Source organism: Engraulis encrasicolus, chromosome 24 (genome assembly GCF_034702125.1).
Source record: "Engraulis encrasicolus isolate BLACKSEA-1 chromosome 24, IST_EnEncr_1.0, whole genome shotgun sequence".
In the NCBI taxonomy this organism is placed as follows: domain Eukaryota; kingdom Metazoa; phylum Chordata; class Actinopteri; order Clupeiformes; family Engraulidae; genus Engraulis; species Engraulis encrasicolus.
In genome coordinates, this window is record NC_085880.1 from 23,144,731 (window position 1) to 23,165,456 (window position 20,726).

The 20,726-nt window shown below is 44.1% G+C and overlaps 1 protein-coding gene across 1 annotated transcript; it reads right to left on the bottom strand.

The window, feature by feature from the left end:
* Positions 1-3,867: 3,867 nt before the first annotated feature.
* On the bottom strand, positions 3,868-9,481 carry mtg1 (mitochondrial ribosome-associated GTPase 1). Its single transcript, XM_063191856.1, has 11 exons — positions 9,263-9,481; positions 9,052-9,118; positions 8,864-8,966; positions 8,419-8,505; positions 7,903-7,959; positions 7,446-7,536; positions 7,199-7,260; positions 6,856-6,952; positions 6,065-6,146; positions 5,446-5,558; positions 3,868-5,034 (listed from the first exon to the last, which is right to left on the bottom strand). Exons 1-11 carry the CDS (start codon positions 9,363-9,365, stop codon positions 4,937-4,939), a joined length of 960 nt encoding a protein of 319 aa, XP_063047926.1. The 5' UTR covers positions 9,366-9,481; the 3' UTR covers positions 3,868-4,936.
* Between the last annotated feature and the right edge of the window lie 11,245 nt (positions 9,482-20,726).

Here is a 20,726-nt window from a genome sequence, read left to right on the forward strand (position 1 = left end):
CACCAATGGCTAACATAGCTAGTGATTACTCTGTCATGACACACACAATCAAACACAAACACACACACAGGCAGACAAACTTCCCGCGAACACATCAGGGGGGCATACTAAGAAGCAGGTTCAGTAGTAAGCCAGGTTAAGTTAACTTTGTGGTAGAGGTACATAAATCATCTAATAGAAGAGCCTGGGGGGCCCTCGTTTTCTCAACTAAATGATGCCTGTGGTATATCTATTGGTAGGTTTACCGCTCCTTGTTAGTTAACTAAGCCTGGTTTATCACTTAACCAAGCCTGGTTTATGACTTAACTATATTCTTAATATACCCCCTGATGGTTAGCCTCTCACAACATGCAAACACACACACACACACACACACGCCCGCCCACCCACACACACACCTCCAACAGGCTGGCTAAACTTACCTGGTGATCCAGCCCCCACTAGTCCAGTGCTGCTAACTGGAGGCTTGCAGAGGGACCTGTGGGTGACAGATAGCTTTGCCAAGGCCCAACCGGCAACTGGTGCACTTACCTGCTGTACATGTGTTGTTGTCTCTGTGTATATCCGACAGGGTACCTGTGTATGTCTTTCAGAGGGTCTGAATAGGTCTGAATCGTGTAGGGTTGCCACCTCTGCCTGAAAAAAACCCCCTGGACATTTCAAATTCAATCGACCATTTTGCTTGTACACAATTGTATCCTTCATTCAGTGTCCAGGGGCCTATACTAAGAAGCTGGTTCAAAAGTACACCAGGTTAAGTTAAGAGGTAAATCATCTAATAGAAGAGCCTGGAGTCCTAAAAATGAACCAGCTTCTTAGCATACCCCTCAGGTCAATGAAATCCGGGACAATCAGGTAAAACCTGGACAGTCGGGCAACACTAGGCCTGTGTAAAACTGTACCTGATAAAAAGAGAAAAAAGTCCACTTCAACCAGGGTTTTTATGCTCCCAGTTTTTAATTTAAAAAATAAATTAATAAAGAAGCACTCCTCAGATTTAGAACTCTGATGAGTGCTTCTTTATTCATTTAGTTTTGAGATTTGAGTTCACTCATTGACGAAGTTAAGCACCCAGTGTAAAGTATTAGACTACACGGTGTTGAGCACGCTTCCTGATCTTCCCACTTTTTATTTTTCCATGACGTTTCGGGTAATCACCCTTCTTCAGACGACGTGTGGTTGAAGCAGACTTTTTCTCTTTTTATCTGGTCATTTGCTTATCCTGATCCCAGGTCAGACGTCTGGATGTGCGGACGTTAACTCACCCTCTTATAACTTTACCTGACCCAGTGTACCTGTGCTGCAGTGAGATGTGGATTGTTACGCTAAGCTGAGGAAAATGGATGTGGACGACTGTGCACACACACGTGTGTCATTGTATACATATTCTTCTCTGTGTGTCTGTGTGTGAAAAAGTTACCAATGTTTGTGTTTTTAGCAGATAAGTTTAAGCGGACTCAAAAGAGGTGTGTACAGTATGTGTGTTTGAATCAGGCTCTCTTCAGACCAAGCCTCAGTCCACAGCTACCTGTGTGTGTGTGTGTGTGTGTGTGTGTGTGTGTGTGTGTGTGTGTGTGTGTGTGTGTGTGTGTGTGTGTGTGTGTGTGTGTGTGTGTGTGTCCATGCACTGCTACCTGTGCTGTATCCAGTGGCCGTGTCACAAACTTGACACTACCACTGCTGTCACTGTCATCACCTGATGCTGCCACTGTTGTCACATGACCTGACTGGCGTGCACTGTTATGATCACCTGAGATCAGAGTTGTATAAAGTAGATGTAGAAGTGCTCTTACAGATGTAATTACAACACTAGTAGTATGATACTACATGGATTTCAACTTATAAAATATCATACTACTAGTGTTGCAGTTACATCTGAAAGAATACTTATTTATACAACTCTGCCTGAGATCACCCAGCACTTCCACCACACACTTCTGCTGCCTGGTAACCTCATCATCACCATGGAGACATGACATCTCATAGCTACTAATTACACCATAATCATGACGTATGACATCACAGTGTAACCATGACAATGGCCCAGTTTGAGATACAGCAATCACAATACATTCTGGTGAGAAATTCCAAACCACAATGCAGTGTAATTTTGCTGTCCATGTGCACCCTGTGCCACCACGAACGAGCCCAAGCCCATTATGGCGTCTCTAGCTACCCTTACAGAAACCATGACGTAACCAATGCTTGTGATGCCATGAGCGAACGTGCGCCACTCACATGCACATTTTGCACTGTGAAATCACAATGCATTGCGGTGTAACGTTTTGCGCAAATGTGTGTCGTCACGAAGGTGGTTGTTATGACCACTAGTGGCATCACACCAGTCATGACGTCACCAGCCTCAATTAAAACGACACCATGCCGTTATGACATCATCAGTCACTATCACACCACAACCATGATGTTATGACATGATTATAAGTCGCTAACCTAAAGAGTCAGTTTCACCAATAAGCAGATGAGGCAGTTGCCTAGCCTCAACAAATTTGCCCATTGTAGGGGGCCGCAACAGATCCCCGCCAAAGTAATTCAAAAGGTCACCAATGTCTTTATTTTACCTAGGGCCCCCAAAATGCGTTGACCTGTTGCTGCCAACTTATGGTACCACTATACTGTCTAAGGTGCCCATGGGCCAACTAAATAGCAGAGGTGTCAAAAGTATAAGTAAAAGTTTAAAAAAAACGAAACACAGTTTTGTTCCAACACAAGTAACTTATCTGAGTAACTAATAGACCCAAGTACTTGGCAGCTAACTCTGTGCTGGTTGGATCAAGTTTGTGGTGGGTCCTTGTTTGGTTTAGGTATTTTTCAGTAATAACACAGTCTCTCTCATTAGGTACAATGGAGTAAATGGTGTAACAGCTATGGAATGCCATGTGCTAGTATTTATAATTGCACCACAAAAGTACTTTTACTTTTGACACCTCTGCTAAATAGATCTCTCCACCCCAGGGGAGTGTTCCAAGAACCTTGCTCAGTAGTAAACCAGGTTAAGTTAACCTTGAAGTAGTGGTAAATCATCTAATAGAAGAACCTGGAGTCCTCCTTTTCTTAAATGAATGACGCCTGTTGGCTAATATTAGCAGGTTTACCACTTCCTGTAGGTTAACTTGGCCAGGTGTATGGCTTAACCATAGTCTTGGAATACCCCTCAGGTTCCAGTATATCCTCCAGATCTATGTGAAGTGCCATGCTACTCATCTAGCTCACTCTTGTCTCAGCATCTTGTGCCATCTATCTAACACACTTCATAAACCTACAGATTAGTTTTAAACTATACCTTTTGAATAACATGCATGCAAGACGTACGTAAGCAGGCATTTCTTACACAAGATTTGTATGATTATTTTAAACGCAGGAATAAGGATATCTCAAAATTTGAGAACATGTTTAGTAAGGCTATACAGTATACCTATTTCATTAAATTATTCAAATATTTGTATTAAGAGATATTTTGATAGAATCTGAATCTCAATTTCTATGTAAAGTAAGGCAAGCCGATGTCTTCAGTTGTTTTCCTCTGTATCTGACTGTTGTCCAATGAAATGTGGTTTTGTACATTTGTGGTTCTTGTTCTTTAATATGCTGAAGATTTTTCTTGTTGTTAATGATGACAGTGTTTGTATTTCCCATTTCTGTACGTAGACATATTTAGATCCACGTCAGTAAGAATTATTAATCGTGTCAATAGACTTAATATGACATTCAGAATTGTTACCACGTCAATAGACCTAAATGTAAGGATTATTATGCTGTCAATAAACCTCATTATGACTGAGCAAGATGTCATCAATCTGTTTACATTCTGTGCAAGGAAGAAAACAAATAATGCATGAACAAACAATATATATAAAAAATAATTTATTGCTGATGAACCACCTCTTTTTTTCTTGCAAATGCAACCCCACACACACACACACACACACACACACACACACACACACACACACACACACACACACACACACACACACACACACACACACACACACACACACACACTCAGACACACACACACACACACACACACACACACACACACACACACACACACACACACACACACACACACACACACACACACACACAATGAATGGCAACTACACACACACACAGAGACACTCAGAAAGCCAGGCTAAGATTAATGAAGTGTGTTTACAGTTAAGGTTTACACCAAATAAATGGATGAAACACTTCTCTAGTGAGGCCTGTCTGATAGACACGCAAGTGTCCAGTGTTGTTATCAAAATCTGGTTCTTGAGGTGTTCAGTCTTACTGCCGATTTCTCACATCTTGTTGATGAGAGGGACCCTGTCTCTTGAAAGCATCGCTGCCAACGAGTTAGCAACTTAGTAGGCTGCAAATGGGAAATGGGCTTGCAAACAAGTAAGCTGCTAACTTAGTTAGCATTGGCGCTGTCCAGAAACGCAACTCCTGGTTGTTGACAGGAGGGCTTCTGGTTGTCACAGTAGGGCCCATCTGGGTCCTCTGATGTCCTCGAATCTCCTCCATTTCCCCCTGCCATGCCCTCCCTCTCCTCAGTCCAAAGTGACTCTCCACCACCCCCCCCCTCTCCAATCTCTACCCCCTCCCCAGTCCAGCTCCCCACCACTCCCCCCTACCAAGCTCTCTGTGACGGATGTCAACTAGTACAGTTTGGCAGTAGGACGTCAGTAAACCTCAACCCTGAAGCCTCATACAGTATCGGTAGCGCTGAGCTATCGGTCTGGAGTCCTTTGGCTCAGTTCAGCTGTATAGTGCTGTGCCTCCTATGCCCTAACTGGAGCGTTGACTGGCAGGTTGTGGGTTCGAGCCCTAAACGCAGATGACCTCAGTTACACCTTCCTCTCCCCAGTCCAGCTCCTCTCTCTCTCTCTCTCTCTCTCTCTCTCTCTCTCTCTCTCTCTCTCTCTCCTCAGTCCAGAATTACTTTCCCCAGCTCCCCTTTCCTGAAGGCCCGGATGAAGTCATAGGCTGCAGCCGTGTAGTTCGGAACTTTGATGGTGATGTTGCCTAGACGACAAACGTAGACAAAGCAGACGGTGACCAAGGTGATGTTGCACTTGGACAACAAGTTGGACATGCAGACAGTGACCACTGCTGTCTGTCAGCAGGATAACTCAAAAGGTTACGAACAGATTTTGATGAAATCTTTGTGGAGATGTTAGAAATGACAAAAGGAACAAGTGATTAAATTTTGGTCCGATCCAGATCCAGGATTTAAAAAAAAAAAAGATTATTCACCATTTGCGGGATAGGGCGAATTTTGACATTCCAGTTTGTAACTCCAGAAAAACAAGACAGAAAGACTTGAAAAAATTAGGGTGTAACATAGTAAAGTGTTCTACCAAACAGCTTCATTGGCGGAGGTCTGCACTCTCTGAGTGCATTTCTATTTATCATCATCATCATCATTATTATTACCTATTCCCGTGATGGCCTTGACTCTCTGCGTCTTGCCCAGCTTTACGGCGATATGCTTCAGCACCTCCTCAATGTTGTCACTCGGCTCCGGCAGACTGTACTTCTCCACGTAGCTATGGCAACACAGGCATCAACACAATACAGTCAACACCACAACACAGTCAACAACTGGACAACACAGTCAGCAACAACACAACAGTTGACAGCATACAACAGTTCATCACCGGTCAACACCGCAACATAATCTGACAGTCCCAATACAAAACAGTCAGCACCACACGTCTCCATGTACTGTAGCTATATTGCAACACTGTGTGAACGCTAACACACATGGGCCTATACTACAAAGCCGGTTCAGGATAAGTTATGGTTAAGTTAAGAGGTAAATCATCTAATACAAGAGCTTTTCTTAAGAAAATGAGGACTCCAGGCTCTTCTATTAGATGATTTACCGCTTAACTTAACCTTAACTTACCCTGAACCAGCTTTGTAGTATAGGCCCCAGATGACACACGGATAAACACAGTACACACACACACACACACACACACACACCAGTGTTCAGGTATGTGTACCTGTGTATTTGCACCTTTCACACACATCGAGTCTGGCTGCTTACCTGAACCGTTCCAGTCTGTTGAGAGTAAACAACAGGTAGTCCGCTATCACATCCTCTCCAACCAGGTGGTCCAGGATGGTGCCTTAAAAAACACACACGCGCACACGCGCACACACACACACACACACACACAACAGTGCAATGCTCAATTGATGGTGTTGAAGTGAAAGAGAAAGTCAACAACCTGTACAAAGATCAAAATAAGTTTTCCACAAATAGCGCGTTGAGGCCGACTGAGACCCGTGCTGGAGCCCGTTCCCGCACCTAATCGCGAATCGGCCGTCGTGTTCACGCCACCGATATTTGCGGTCGCAAACCAGAAAGTTGGTTCGCAATGCGAACCGCAAAATACTAGGCTTTTCTCTGCGAACCGTGACGACAACGTGGGCGTCAGCAGTTTCATCCGGGTAACAGAGTCACATGCGGGAAAAGTTTGGAGCCCGGTATGAACATGGGCGGTTCTCAGATAAGCACTTTAGTGCCGAACGTAACTGGTGCGGGCACCGACACAGGCTCCGTTCTGGTCGGCCTGAATCCCCTAAAAGAGCTGCCTGTGTGTGTGTGTGACATGGATTGGGTGCGTGTAGACATGGATATGATGATGTGGTGTGTGTACATGTGTGTGTGTGTTTATGATGACATGGATTGGGTTTGTGTAGGCATGGAGATGATGATGTGGTGTGTGTTGACGTATGTGTGTGTGTGTGTGTGTGTGTGTGTGTGTGTGTGTGTGTGTGTGTGTGTGTGTGTGTGTGTGTGTGTGTGTGTGTGTGTGTGTGTGTGTTAGTTACCACACAGGGCGAGCTTCATCCCGGTCTCCACACTCTCGATGCGCGGGGACAGCACACCTGGCGTGTCCAACAGGTGCATCACCGGCCGCTCACACACCTGTGTTCACACACACACACACACACACATACACACACACACACACAACAATGAGCTTTATTTACTGTTACAGGTGAGGAATACACAAGCACGTGCAAGCACGCACACGAGCGCACACACACACAGGTGAGGAATACACACATGCAAACACGGCTGTACACACATACACACACGGGACCCGGGTTGGGTTTGCAGTTACAGTTGAGGAACACACACACACACACACAGTTTGAAAACAAAACAAACCTGAATTTTCGTCAAGACTGCTTTAGTGATCCCTGGTTCAGCACCCACTCGTGAAGCTTTACCTAAACACACACACACACACACACACACACACACACACACACACACACACAAACACACACACACACAATGTATATCACAGACATACGCAGGCACGCACGCACACAGACAGGCACCCACACACTGTATAGCACCGAAACACAACAAGAACAACAACAAAAATATTCACTCCGAATGTGAAACACACCTTTCTTGAGATTGGTTCTGCGCAGGGCATTGATGAAGGAAGACTTTCCCACGTTGGGGACCCCGATCACCATCAGGCAGTAGGACCTGTCCTGCACACACACACACACACACACACACACACACACACACACACACACACACACACACACACACACACACACACACACACACACACACACACACACACACACACACCATCAGGCAGTAGGACCTATCCTGTACACATACGCACTGTAGATACACACTATCAATCAACATCACATAGCCCCTGTCCGATACACGCACACACACGTACACACAAACACACACACACTTGTGGTTCCCCCTCAGTGTTCAAAAATGGTTGGTGGTGCCCGCGGGCACCGTGCGGCCGGCCCGGCCCTTATGGATAATCCAGCCATGCCAACACGGTGCCCTAGCGACACTATGGGAATGAGGTACACATTGCAGCCTACCTCACTCCTGTGGAAGCGTGGGCGGTTCTCAATCAGCTCCAGCACCTGAGGCAAAATCTGCGGGACGGGAAGCGCAATAACGTGAGTATGACACACACACACACTGACACACACACACACACACACACACACACACACCTAGCAACAAACACACCCAGATCTCATCTTCAGGACACACACACACACACACACACTTCATATTTAGCATTACAGCAACAAATTGCACTCAGATTTCCCCTTTAGTAGACCCCCCACCCTCACAGCCTCTGCCTCCAACCCAACCACACACACACACACACACACACACACACACACACACACACACACACACACACACACACACACACACACACACACACACACACACACACACACTTTACATAACCTTGCAACAAGCACAGCCTGAGCTCATCTTCAGGACAACACACACACACACACACACACACGCACACGCACACACACATGCATCAGAGAAATACAGGCGGCCGGTCACAAACATACACACATACAATTCACCTTTTTCACATTGTCATCTCGCTGCTTCAAACAGTCTGTGAAAACAACACTCTTTATCCCATCTTTCTCCAGCCGCTTGAGGATACTCTGGGAACACAAGTAGAGAAATCAGTGGACTCTCAGACCAGTTTCACATGAATTGTTATATTTCAGCCAATTTCAAGGTATGCAGAAGTTGAATTGGTAACACTACCATTGTCTTGTCAACACCTTAAGATACATATTTTTTTCTTTCTTGCTTGCTTGCTTTTTCCCCAGGATCCTGGCCAGCTAATGGTGGCATGGCCTGTTTACATTTTGTTTGAAATGTCTTAACCCAGGCTACTCCAAATAAGTGAATGTAGTAGGCCAAGGTTTTGGGACAACAAAACGCTGCAAAGGGGGGGGGGGGGGGGGGGCTAGGCCTACATGAGTGTCTTGGGAGCTATTGGGGCAACTGGCCTACCTGTTTATGCGCCACGTCCGCCAGGTCTACCTTATTGAGGACCAGCAGGTGTGGACGGACATCTAACGACTCCTGAAACAAGGGGTTCCTCCCGGAGAAAGGGATGTGACCAGGTTAAGAGGTATACACATAGAGACGGAGATACAAAAATCAAAAGCTCATCATCTAGCGTTGTGTTAAAAAAGGATATTCTCGCGTCGTGGATCTCAATGATGCAGTCGACACTCCTCAGATTCGCTTTCATCTGTTTGAGCCCTGGCACGAGAAACAACAACACACAGGGACCATGAAACACCACCGAGGAAGCGACATCACAGCACCCAACGTACAAGCTATGATTTTGGGTTGAAGGCGTATATCCCCCCGGGACCCCTGGAGACTAGAGTTCTTCTGACCAACCTTTTGCCATATGTCCAGGGAACCAATGTGCGACTTCTCTCTCACCGAAGTCAAACGCCGACCTGAATTTAACTGCATTCCGTACAACCCGACAAAGCCTCATGGTGTTAAAAGGGCAACGTTTTCATTCAATCATAGACTCTCATAACACGTGGAAAAGTTACCATTGCCCTACGTTAACCTCAGTGCAAAATGTTATGGCAAGTGTCACTGACTGTTGTCGATTTTCTTCAGTTGTCATCCAAGGTAAACGCAGGCTCTTTGACTACACAGCGCCGCCAGGTGGTTTGGAGGGCTCGAGACCTTTTTCAGCAAGACAAAAACCATATCCTCCTGAGAACCGGGGAAAAAATGCTTTGGGATTTTTGCATAATTTGATTATTATGGTGGAATAAAACATGACTAAAACATTTTTTTCCCAAAAAAATATTTACTATTTATTTTATGACATGTCCACTGTAGTGGACGTCGGGACTATGTTCATCTAGATTTGTGTTAATTAATGCATTAATTTACTGAATTACTTCGTTATGAACTGCCCTTTTCAATTAGACTATATGTTTATATTTAAGACAGTAAAATAGTTTTAAAAGTGCTAAAATCATTAAAACACATAATGTGAATTTGATTTAAAAGGATCCTTTCAAATGAGTCATGGAACAACCTCAATAAATATTACTTTCCGGATTTGAAATTTACATTACATTACACTTATCAGCTGCTGACCCACATATTTATTGACAAAGTATTGGATGAACTTCATAGAACAATGTGGGGCATTTCTCAATAAGCTTGATCCATGGATAAGGGTGTAGGAGATCACATTCTTCATTTTTACTACAGGTAGGCCTACATTAGGCCAATCAACACGTCCCTGCTTCCAATCCCAAGACCAACTCTTTAACCACTAGGCTACAGTGGACCAATTAGGCCACAGCTGCTCCATAGGAGCTTAAAAAGCTGACAAAGGAAGATTTTATGGTTTATAACTCAAGAAAATAACATATGAAATTAATAATGATGTATTGTAGATGTGTGCTTGTGTGTTTTGGTGTCTACTGAGTATCCTTTAAATTCATCCCTTGACTTGGATCGCATGAGGAGACCAAGTAAGCATTATAAATATGGGAGATCTTGATGGTATTGCTTCTCATCCATATTTCATGGTCAGTACCATGATTATTGCCATAAAATAAAATGCCAGGAATATTAATTATGGTTTTCCCTTGACTGTTGACACTGTATCCACCCTGTGTCCCACGTCTGCTGCATCCTCTGCATCTAGATATTTTGCATTAACATGGTAGATAATTATTGGATGGGTGGACAGATTTGTAAAAAATCTTATTTGGTAATATTCTATAATAGGTAATGGAAATTATTTAATTCCAAAGGCCAACACTTTCAAGATGGCTGACTTTCAAGATGTCCGACTTGTTGTTTGTATGGTAGCCTAAACGTAGAACAGGTGGACAGATTTAGACCATATCTTGAGTGTTAGAGCAGCATAATAGGAACATGGATACATTTTCTGTTCTTCTTGTTCTGCTCTCGGAGGAGGCGGACGTGTTTCTTCAGAGCTCCTGAGCTCTCTTTTCCCCTCCCTTCCCCTCTCCCCTCTCCCCTCCTCCTCTCACTATCTCTTCCCCGGCTGCTGCACTCTGTCTTGTCTGACTTTAATTTTCTGCTGAGACTCCACGCTGTCCTGTTCTCCTGAAAAGAAATTAACAATGGATTTGGTCAACTGGTCTTTCAACGCAATTGACACCATCTTTTCGAAGATCAAAGTGGGTTCGGGGGAGCCCAACTGTCCTGATGGGACGACGGCGGCTGGCTATGTGATGGACTCGTGGGGGAAGTGGAACGTCATGTGTCTGGCTCCGTTAAACATTGAGGACGTAGAAGATGTCTACACTTTCGGCTACTTGGTGGCAAGTTCCTTGGGAATTGGATTATCCTTGGGACTGCTGTACCGCATTTGCTCAAAGATATGGGCAGCCATCAGGGGCCCCAGGCTGTCCGGCTCAATTGACCGGTTGGGCAGTGAGATTCGAGCACAGAATGTGGTCGTGAATCGCGCTTTGGAGGGTTTTGTGGCAGGTCAGCGCCAGATGGACAAATTGACTGAAGTGATTGTGGCCGAACATCGCCACCTTGAAGCGATTGATCGCCGCATTGATGGACTTGTCGCGCACGATCGCCAGATGGAATCGATCGGTTTGGGAGATAGGTTGCTCGAAATTCTGCTGTACGTGAAACGTGTGGCCAGTCACATGAGAATTACCGCAGAATCGTAAAAGGAATGTCTGCAATAACCCAAACATAAATCTTATTTTGCTTTGGCGCCCCAGCTGCAGCTGCAGCGACCTGACCAAGGTCAGGACTCTTATCTCTCCTTGGAGGACAAGCAATGTCTGGACTCTCTGCCTCCCTCAACTACCACAGGCACCTGGAGACGTTTTTCACTTGCTATGGGACAGTGCAAGGCCGTCCCTGGGACGGTTTGAGCTATGGCTCAGAGTGGGGTGATAAGCTATCCAGTGCCCACCCCTCCCCTCTCTTCAACGCCTCCTCCGTGCTTTCTGACCCCCCTCCCCCCCCCCCCCCCCCACCCCCCCCCCCCCCCCCCCCCCCCCCCCCCCCCCCCCCCCCCCCCCCCCCCCCCCCCCCCCCCCCCCTCCCCCCGGTTTTGTACAATGTCTGCGTCTCCACTGCTTATAGCCATAATGAGGTTTTTTGTCTATACCTTGATGTTGTGTTTGCAATGTGGAGCTATGGAATCTTTTTCTCCTCATCCTTACCCAATGTTGTCTAACACTTGTCTAAAACCAAGATTTGTGAAGGTGGATGCGCGCAGTAGCGCAGTTCGTCCCAGGTGTACTAAACTTTGTATTAGTTTACGCTGCTACTAAGTATTGTACCCGAAACACAATTTCGTTGCCTTTTTGACAATTGACAATGACAATAAACTCTTGATTGATTGATTGATTGATTGATTGATTGATTTTGGAGGTATCAAATGGTCAACATGGCAATACCTGTACTAGCTAAACTGATATTTTAAGGGTTTCAGGGATATATCTCTGGCAGTAGGGGTTGTAGGCATAGGCCAGTTGTGTTCCTGTGCATGATACTCAATGGCAGATACATGTTTGCCTGACCTTTCACCTCCCTATTCTACTGCCTGGCCCTGGCACTGGTTCCCCTCATCTCATGAGAGCTCTTTGTTTGAGTTTTTGGGAAAAAAAATTCTGAGAAAAATCGTTTTTACCTCACTCATCCCCATATTTCCCAAAAGTGTAGAAATTGGTTAAAAATGAGAAGTCGTAAGTCCCGACGTCCACTACAGTGGACATTGAAAAAGAAGGTGTGATTTGAAAGGGTTGTTATTAAAATATAATCCTGAAACTTGACTAATATTTTGTTTAGGGTGTTACATTTATGAAACAAATTCATTTGGACACATGGAATCATATTTTTTTCCAAAATATGATCACTTCCTTCACCTGTGGCCATCAAATCTGGCTTGTGAAATGGCGGCCATTTTGGAAGCAGATTACAGGTGTTTTACAGGCCCCACCCCCACAAATGTGGTATCACTGTAAAGCCCTAAATGTCTAGTTTACAGTAATCCCAGATTGAAATAGGTTGCATAAAGTTTGTTTGAGATACATGTAGCAAAGTATTGTCCACTACAGTGGACAAACGCCAATGGCCGGGTCTCAGGAGGATCAAAGTAGCTCTTAGTAGGCCAGTCAATCTAGCGTTTGACCCGGGACAAATTGCAATAGTAATCATTCCAAGTTGTAATCCCTAGGTATATGGTAAAACTGTGAAAAACAACAATATTCACTTGAGGGTATAGCCTCATATAGACCTATATTACACACAGCCTTTCCTTTTAACACTTTAACTTGGTCATTGCCATTCTGCATAACAGGGGAAATGGATGCACAATGGATGAGGATGAGGATGCCTGTGTGTGTGTACATATTCTGTGTGTGTGTGTGTGTGTGTGTGTGTGTGTGTGTGTGTGTGTGTGTGTGTGTGTGTGTGTGTGTGTGTGTGTGTGTGTGTGTGTGTGTGTGTGTGTGTGTGTGTGTGTGTGTGTGTTGTGAGTGTAGGCCTACTGTAGGCCTACAAGTGAAGGAGGAGGTGGTTTCAGCTTTAATCAAATTGGTGGTCAGATTGTTTGTAGCTCAGTCAGTTGTAGCTCAGTCACATGAACAGCTCTGATGAGCTCCGAGAGGAGAGAAGGGAGAGGAGAGGAGAGGAGACGAGAGGGGAAAGGATCATCCACAGCAGTGATGTCACACTGCTCACTCTCACACTGCTTGATATGTGGGGGCCATCTGCTGGACAAATTGGTGAACTAGAGTGCCTGGTAACGCATAGGCCTACCATCCAGTGTTGCCAGATTGGGCGGTTATTTCATTCCTGAAATGTCAAAAACACGCGGTGATATGATGGAGCAGGACACAAACATTCCAACATCACGACTGGAATGTGTGGCAAAAGTTTCACAAGATGGGGAGTGGGCACATCACAGATGGGAAGTGTCAAAAATATGAAGAGTTTGGTTCCAAAATGCCATAAACACCATTTTTGAAAAAAAAAAATGAGTTTGAGCCAGAATCAGAATCGTATGTGACCACTCTTGAAAAGCCAATATTCAGTTTTCATCAAAACGCCTTATCTGGCGTGTAATACTGCCCTGCTTTCTCTCTTTTGTTCCAAAGCGCCATAAACACCATTTCTGGTTTCCCGCAAAATGCCACATCTCCACGGACCCAATCACAGTGCAATGTTCTATGAGATATGGAATCTAAAAATCATAGCACCCGACCTGTTGAGCTGCCCAGTATGTCTTGTAGCCTACTTTGAGGATGAAAAATATGAGAGAGATATAATTGAACAAAGTCTGTGAAAATGAATGGTTTTGATGGTAGGCCTATACAATAGGATTACACTACAGGCCTACTACTACACTACACTACATTACACTACTCCATTACACACTTGGGCCTAATGGTCAAACTATTATATTCAGATGTACAATTAACAGTTATTTATTATTGCATTTTGCACATTTTCAGGGTTTTTTTTATAGAAAAACTACAATATAAGATATATATATATAAAAAAAAACGTGACATGGATTTGTTGTGTTTTGCGGAAAAAAACTAAATGTTTTTAAAATGTTGATTTTGCATTGTTCGTGTCATTTTAACCTTATTATGGTATTTGATAGTTTGAAACAGATAACAGTGGTTTTCAGCCTACTACTTTCTTGGGAAAACACCTTTTTACTGAAATCGGTCAAAATGGATTTATAGCGTTTTGGAACCAAATTCTTCATGTGTTTCACTGGAAATATTTCATTTAGGCTCCATCTCCTCTCAGCTAACACACTCACAACAATTGAATATAGGTTTCATGAACTCACAATGCTGGTGTATCACAGAAGTGAGTGTACACTCCTCAAATTTCTGCAGATTTTAAGATTTTTTTTCACGGGACAACGCCAAAGAAATTAATCTTGGACACAACAGAGAGTAGTTGCAGCCCTTAGGACTATATTAACCTCTGGCAACAAAAGTGAGTACACTCATGTGAAAATGCATAGATAGGCTTTCATTGTGTCAACCTTTCATTTCTTCCTCTCCACTTTTCGGATGTTGCTAATAGGAGACAGGTAGCTTCAAGAGGTAGATCTTGCCCGACATCTAGGCAGAGGTTAGGGATCTCGGGCATAAAAAGGTTGGTGACCACTGCCCTAGGGACAGTAACCAATGTTGAGTATCTGTATGTCACTTTGAGTAGTGACATCATAGCTCCAGGCCATGATTGATTGTAATCACTAATTATCAGGCCTAATTAGAAGAAGGTCTATGATAGGAAATGTTGCTAGTTATACTTCCAATAAATTAAGTTGCAAGCAGTGTGCTACACATACACTTTTTAAGTTGGCACCTGCTAATGCTTTTGTCTTGGATGTGCACAACATGCTTGACAATAGGTGCGATCGAGATGTCGTCAACGCATACATGCGCATGTAGACAGCAATGCACCCTGGATGAAAATGCTGCATGACGGTTAGATTTCCTGTCAAACTTCGAAATTTCGTCGATGTTGCGTTGACGAGGTGACATGTCACATGGTGTCAAACTATCGCGGGATGCATGCGACTGCAGTCAGATCTTGCAACCTCTGCAGTTGCTTATCCCCTTCAACGCTCGTCGGCGGACTGCCTCCAAGGTCACGCGCCCATGAACTGGTTGGTCAACAACTCACTCACGTGTGTATATGGGTCTACCTCACCTCTACACAAGTTTGCGCAGGTCCCCACTTCAGCTCCTCCTCACTGCCTGTCCCTCCACTCCTCACACGTGGTGTGTTAGTAGAGCAAACCGGTGCGAGCTCATAGTCTCGTTCATATTTGTGGCCGACTGTAAATGCGCTGTATTTAATAACACCCACATCGTGACAACAAGTTCTCGCTCACGTGCCTTTCGCAACATCGACGCTCGCAACAAACTCGTATGCACCTATTGCCTACCATCAACCAGGAACAATGGTAGTGCCCAATCAATCTGTGAATAAGTCCCTGACCACACTTGAGTACAAAGGACTGTCACAACATGATTGAATCACTGCCTGCAGCTGCCAAACTCTGATCACTCTGGTCACATGGTTCCCTTTCACCTCTATATAAACTCAGACTGTCATAATGCTTGAGTTGCTTGCCTAAATTTCACAGCACAGTGCTGGCTCTCTGTCCGGCTTGTTGGTTAGTGAGTTAACTGACTGACCGACCAACTGACTGTTTGTTGGCCGGCTCACTGACAACTGACTCTTTAAGTTGACTGGCTGACTGGTTTGTTAACTGACTAGCTACTGACTTGTTTGTTGGCTAACCAACTGAGTGTTTGTTGGTTAGCTGGCTCTTTGGCTGGCTAGCTGACAACTGACTCTTTTGGTTGGCTGGCGAACTGGTTTGTTGGCTGGCTAGCTATTTATATCCCCGAAACGCGGAGCGTCAGGGATGTAATGGTTTTGCGTGCGCCGCCGCGTCCGCCGCGTCCGCCGCGTCCGCCGCGTCCGCCGCGTCCGCCGCGTAAGGTCTTTCGTGTTAACGCGATAACTTTTGAACGGATGTTTGGATTTGTCCCAGATTTTTTGGGTGTATGCTCTAGGGCAGGTTCATGAACTGATTCGAGTTTGGAGGTCAACACTTTCAAGATGGCTGAATTCAAGATGGCCGATTTTTTGTTTGGTCCATAACTTCTGACCGGGTGGATGGATTTGTCCCAGATTTGGTGTGTGAATGCTCTAGGGTAGGTTCATGAACTGCTTCGAGTTGGGAGGTCAACACTTTCAAGATGGCTGAATTCAAGATGGCCGAATTTTTGTTTAGTCCATAACTTCTGACCGGGTGGATGGATTTATCCCAGATTTGGTGTGTGAATGCTCTAGGGTAGGTTCATGAACTGATTCGAGTTTGGAAGACAACACTTTCAAGATGGCTGAATTCAAGATGGCCGAATTATTGTTTGGCCCATAACTACTGACCGGGTGGATGGATTTGTCCCAGATTTTGTGTGTGAATGCTCTAGGGTAGGTTCATGAACTGATTCGAGTTTGGAAGACAACACTTTCAAAATGGCGGAATTTTCATTTGGCCCATAACTTCTGACTGGGAGGATTGATTTGCCTGGTTGAACACCTTATTTTAATGGTTCACCATTTCAGTGAATCTACCATATTAGGTACAGTGTAATAACCAATGTAACAATATTTAATACCATGTAATACTAGTGTAATACCAGTGTAACAATATGCAATATCAGGTACAGTGTAATAACGAGTGTAACAGTATGCAATACCATGTAATATAGTGTAATACCAGTGTAACAATATGCAATACCATGTATTACCACTTACGCACAAACACATGATGTAAGTTTAAAAAATGGCGGTGTTACACTGGTTATTACACTGTACCTAATGTGGTATATCCACTGAACCATTAAAACCCTATTACCATTTGCCCCATTTTTTGCTTCATTTTCACAATAGTCGTTTGGTTTTAAGCCTATGCACGTCATGTCACGTCTGTATGTATCATATACGTTTACAAAATGGTGGACGGGAGTGGTAGGAATGATGGGGGACTGGAAGCGTCGCGTTTCGGGGATATACCTTAAGCAGTCGAAGGCGACTGCTCAGGCAGTCTATTTGGTTGCTAGTGGGTATTATGGTAGCAGGTATCCTGTTTGCTGTGTTGTTTACTTGATTAGGAAATTTCAGCTTTGTTTAATTACGCTCCCCCAGAATATTCGATGCACACTGTTTAATGTACTATCATGTAAGAAACTGCAAATATCAAATGGTGGCAACATTTCACACAGTGCAGATACCTGTGTCTCTCAGTTGTTATGGATAGTTCTGACCATCAACTCAATAGAGCGGTGTGACGTAGTGGTTCCATGCCACAGTTGTCTCGGCCGTGGTGGGGAATGGGAGGTGCCACAATAACATGGTAAAGCTACCTCTATTGTGGTGATGAATGGAGGGGTGGGATCATGGTAGTGTGGGTAGGGTGACAGTAACTTACTGTGGTGTGACCACAGTAAACTACTGTGAGGAAGATCACAGTAAACTACTGTGAAATTAATGCAATTATTAGCCAGTAAGTTACTGTGACAACACAGGAATATTTTTGACTGTGTGGCGCAGCACCTTTTGTACCCCAGAGAACAGCCAATGAAAAAACAGTGTTCACCAATAACAAAATAAAAGTACCATCACCCGTATTAACATTTTATTCATGCTGAAACACCACAATGACACCCCTCATGAAGAGTGTATGTAGAGCCTTCATTGTGCGCTTGGTCCTCAAAACTGGCCTGACCCCGTCGACAGGCAGTAGAAGGGAGAGGGTTTGTTGGCAGGTTAATAGCACTGTGCCGAGAAGTCATAGGAGATGATGTTTTGGGTGCTACTTTACCGTAAGTACATTCCTAAAATGCCATTCATGAAATGCCCACAGACCTGACATATGTGACCTATTTATGATCATGCAAACAAGTTCCAAGACCTCAGTCATTCATTTTTTGTGTTTCTCACCTTGTATAATTAACAGGTGTGGGTGTGGGTGTGAGAGAGAGAGAGAGAGAGAGAGAGAGAGAGAGAGAGAGTTTGTCTGTGTTTGTCTGCATGTGTGTGTGTGTGTGTGTGTGTGTGTGTGTGTGTGTGTGTGTGTGTGTGTGTGTGTGTGTGTGTGTGTGTGTGTGTGTGTGTGTGTGTGTGTGTGTGTGTGTGTGGGTTGGATGAGTGCCAGGTATGGCGTGATCAAAAATAGTCCATCAGAGCAAGATATCGCAAAACACGCCCACCCAATGCAAAACAGTGTGCTCAAGCCGGGTCTCCGAAGGGGGCGTTGTCCCCTCCTCCTTCTTCTATTTTTGTGGTGTTTGCACAAGAAGTGCGCTACCACCATCTACAGCGCTAAGGGGACTCAATTAATTCTCAACCTCAGGACTCCAAAGGTCTCCTAACCGAAGGTCTCCTAAAGAGGCGTTCACCCGACATAAAGTATATACCGGAAAATAATTAACCCTTTGATGAGTAAGGACTTTTCCCCAGTTCTTCTAGAATTTTACTCGAACACTCTACAGCTCTCATAAAAGTCTGTGTAAAAAATCTCGCAAAGTCATTATGACATCATAATGAGAACTCAAAATTTTGGCAAAATTCTAATCACATATTTGTAATGGTACTCCTCAAAGGGTTAAAATGACGTATCCCTGTCTAGACTCTAGAATATCTCTGGCGTGATCTGGATGGCAATTCAGCACCATGGATAGCAACTGGGCGACAGCTTCTCATATTTACTGTTTGTACACAGATGTGACGTAATTGGGTTGCGCGCATTGTTGAAGCAGAATACTGCACATTTGTAAAGAAACTGCAGCGTTTCTTCCGAGATAAGAAAATGGATAGTCACTATAACTTCAGATATGAAGTGGGTGCCACAAACACAGGCCTTTCGGATGATGTCCTCAGGACTGAGGACCTCAGTCCAGTCAGTACGTTTAATTGCATGTAACCACAGACATGTCTGGCGACACCCCTGGGCCTATGTGGTTTAAAAAAACATGTTGTTTTTGTTCCATCACTCTGAATGTTGAATACATTGCTAGTTAAATATTATTAGGCTAATTAAAGGGACACTGTGCAGGAAATGGTCAAAAAAGGTACTGCAACTATGCTGCTCCTTGAAACTGCGCTGCCTGTTGCCAAATTTTATCTTTACATGAAAGTTTACTTAGCAATATACTAATATTTTCTAGTATGGTCCAAGTACAGTCATTTTTGCAGCTAAAAATGACTATTTTTGGAAATTCAAAATGGCGGACCATGGAGAAGATCCCCCTTTTCATGTATGAAAAGTGCAATTTTTCCAGTCATAATGAATACCTAGAATTTGATGGTGGTGGTAAGTATTCATGAAAAAGGTAACATTAGTGAATGGGCAGCATGAATTCTGGAAATAAACAACTAAAAAACTCACACAGTGTCCCTTTAAGCAATCGATGTTGATGTTGCTGTTTTTGTTACATTGTTATTGTTGCCTTGTATTATTTTGAAAACACAATGTTGTATTTTCACTGCATGAAGGTGGACTAAACCATTTCAGGCCGTAGTAATGGGGTGTGCATGACATAATTTGGTTAATATACATGTGTTCAATAAAGGTTAGGACAAAAGAAAATAACTGATTTATGTCCCTGAAATAATAAAAAAAAAACATTTGCCAATATTTTGTAGGTGTTAAAAAGATTTTAATGTTTTGGGCACCTGGGTACCTTGTAACTCTGACTTTTACCCTTATCTGCGGCAACCCTGTGTGTGTGTGTGTGTGTGTGTGTGTGTGTGTGTGTGTGTGTGTGTGTGTGTGTGTGTGTGTGCGTGTGTGTGTGTGTGTGCGTGTGTGTGTGTGAGAGAGAGAGAGAGAGAGAGAGAGAGAGAGAGAGAGAGAGAGAGAGAGAGAGAGAGAGAGAGAGAGAGAGAGAGAGAGAACCCAGGGGACAGAGAGACGTAATATGTGTTTGACAGACACAGAGAGCATTTGATTGTTGTGCACTGTATTACGACAAACCTACAACCTGTATGCAAGGGCTCCCTCCAGTGACTATGTAGGGCACTACAGGCCAGGTCCACACTGCAGTGCCCTCTAGAGGCAAGATCAGGAACATTAGTTAAGATTAGATTCAGCTATGTAGTCATTGGGCGTTTCTCAAAACCTAGTGCAGTGCACTTCCAAGTGTATCAGCCTAATTAGTCAGGCCCAGTGATTGGATACTCTTTGGTGAACTCTACGGAATATCCAATCACTGAGTGTGACTAATAAAGAGTATCCAATCACTGGGCGTGACTAATTAGGCTGATACACTTGGAA